Source organism: Amphiura filiformis, chromosome 1, assembly GCF_039555335.1.
Source record: "Amphiura filiformis chromosome 1, Afil_fr2py, whole genome shotgun sequence".
NCBI classification, from domain to species: Eukaryota; Metazoa; Echinodermata; class Ophiuroidea; order Amphilepidida; family Amphiuridae; genus Amphiura; species Amphiura filiformis.
This window is the reverse complement of record NC_092628.1, coordinates 82,576,959-82,579,404: the sequence shown is the minus strand read 5'-3', so window position 1 is coordinate 82,579,404 and position 2,446 is coordinate 82,576,959. Positions and strand designations below refer to the sequence as shown.

General features: G+C 42.4%; 1 protein-coding gene across 1 annotated transcript; it reads left to right on the top strand.

The window, feature by feature from the left end:
- Positions 1-202: 202 nt before the first annotated feature.
- Positions 203-2,203, top strand: LOC140163607 (uncharacterized). The gene has a single exon (XM_072186925.1). The coding sequence runs from the start codon at positions 203-205 to the stop codon at positions 2,201-2,203; it is 2,001 nt and encodes a 666-aa protein (XP_072043026.1).
- Positions 2,204-2,446: the final 243 nt, after the last annotated feature.

The following is a 2,446-nucleotide window of genomic DNA, read 5'->3' as shown; positions in this document are numbered from 1 at the left end:
CTTCCTTGTAGCCAACACTACCATCTCCATCAGTGATATTGAGAAGTGTGTTTTGTGTACAGCAGCAGCATCTGGCAGCGTGAAGTATAAGCAGCAGTCTGTAATCATCTTTACAGCACAGTCAGTGAACTTTGTGAAGAGTACCAGGGGTAATTTTGTGAACCCAGCGAAGTGTATCCACACTGAAGCTACCGTTATCAACATGCACCAAGGAGCAACTCAACAAAATACCTGTTCCATCTGCAGTGGCATTATCCGCAGAGGTGGAAGACAAATCCAATGCTTTGAATGCAAGGAATGGATTCATCAGAAATGTACTCAACTCAAAATGTCAGACTTTAACAAATATCGAAGAGATCCAAACCGCACATGGAGATGCAGTTCTTGTGAAGCACCTTGTGGCATGTGTAAAGGCCCTATAAATCACTGTCATAAAGCAGTTCAGTGTGACAACTGCGAGCAGTGGCATCACATCCGATGTGGCGGCATGGATGACATCACATATAACACTCTGCATGACCAGACATTCCTTTGGATGTGTCCAGCTTGTGAAGTAGTGGTGTTTTCAGACTCCTTCTTTACTAGTAGCAGTGAGAAATCTTTCAACTCATCCAACACAGAGAAATCCTGCGATAACTCCTCGGCAGAAATTGATGATGGTGATCAAGTCCCTATCCGTAAAACACCAGGAACCAGAGGGAAATTGAGCATATTGATTATCAACTGCCAGAGCATCAGAAACAAATCTGCTGACCTTGAAGTACTTATTGACACTATCAAACCAGACATCATCCAGGCCACTGAAACCTGGCTAAATCCTGATATCAAGAATACAGAATTGCCTCTTGACACATACAATGTGTTCCGCAAAGACAGAAGCTCCAGCAGCCATGGTGGAGTACTCTTTGCGAGCAAGAAGGACCTCGTAGTCACAGAGATAGCTTTAAAAACCAGGAAGGAAACCTTGTGGACCCAGCTTGAAATCAAGGGAGGAAAGAAAGTCATATTTGGCACTGCTTATAAACTAGCCCATAATGATGACGATACAATATATGACCTACAAGAATCCTTGGCATATGTAAACCAAAAATTTCCAAACTGCGAGAAAATTATCTCTGGAGACTTCAACCAACCTAACATAGACTGGACTACAGCACCTAATTATGAGCTCAAACTTAATCATTGGGCAAATGTTGGGACTGCTACCAAGCTTCTTGAATTAATGGAGAACAACGGGCTTGAGCAACTCGTCAATCTACCTACGCGAGAAGAAAACTTCCTGGATCTTTTGTTCACCAGTAACAGTTCTCTTGTTAACAATATAACAACCAAGCCAGGTGTAAGTGACCACAACATTGTGATTGCTGAAGTTCAGTTGAACACTAGGAGGAGGAAACTACCACCAAGAAAGATCTACATCAGAAGCAAAGCAGATGAAGCTGGGCTGAGGAAAGATTTATCTGACTTCAAAGTCAAGTATTTTGCTGATACTACTCATTCCTCAGTGCAAGATCGATGGGATAAAATTGAGGGTGCCATAAAGGATGCTATGGAAAAGAACGTCCCCCAAAGGCAGTCATCCAACAGAAAGAACTTGCCTTGGTTTGACAGAACTCATAAATGTATGGTTAGGAAGAAACAGAAAGCTTACAACAGAGCTAAACAGACTGGGAAAGAGGAAGACTGGACTTATTTCAAATTCCTGCAGAAAAAACTAAAGCAGAGCCTAAATAAGGCTAGAAGAGAATATATCTCTGACAATTTGGATGAGGCACTGTGCAATAACCCAAAGTCATTCTGGTCATTCATCAAGAAGATCAAGCAAGATGAGGTTGGAGTTGCTGACTTAAGGATCAATGATGAAATCATCAGTGATGGAAAGGGGAAGGCAGAAGCTCTTAATGCCCAATTTGCAAGTGTCTTCACTGAAGAAGATCTCTCAAGTATCCCAACTCTTGGTGATAGTGATTTCATGGAAATCCCAAGACTTGATATCCAAGAAAAAGGAGTCCATAAACTACTCTGTGACCTGAATGCCAATAAAGCATCTGGCCCTGATAACCTTCCACCATGGGTGCTCAAGATGGCAGCAGATGAATTAGCTCCTGTGTTGACTCACTTTTTCCAGCTATCATTAGACAAAGAAGCCCTACCATGGCAGTGGAGGAATGCAAACATATGTGGGGTCTACAAAAAGGGATAAGACCAAGCCTGAGAACTATAGACCAGTATCTCTTACAAGTGTCATATGCAAAATGATGGAGCATATCCTTCACTCCCATATCATGGACCATCTAGAAGCATTTGATATTCTCACTGATAGCCAGCATGGGTTCCGATCCAAGAGGTCCACTGAAACCCAACTACTTCTGACAGCTCATGACTTCACATCGTCTATTGAAGATGACGAGACCACCCATGTCGGCGTTTTAGATTTCTCTAAAGC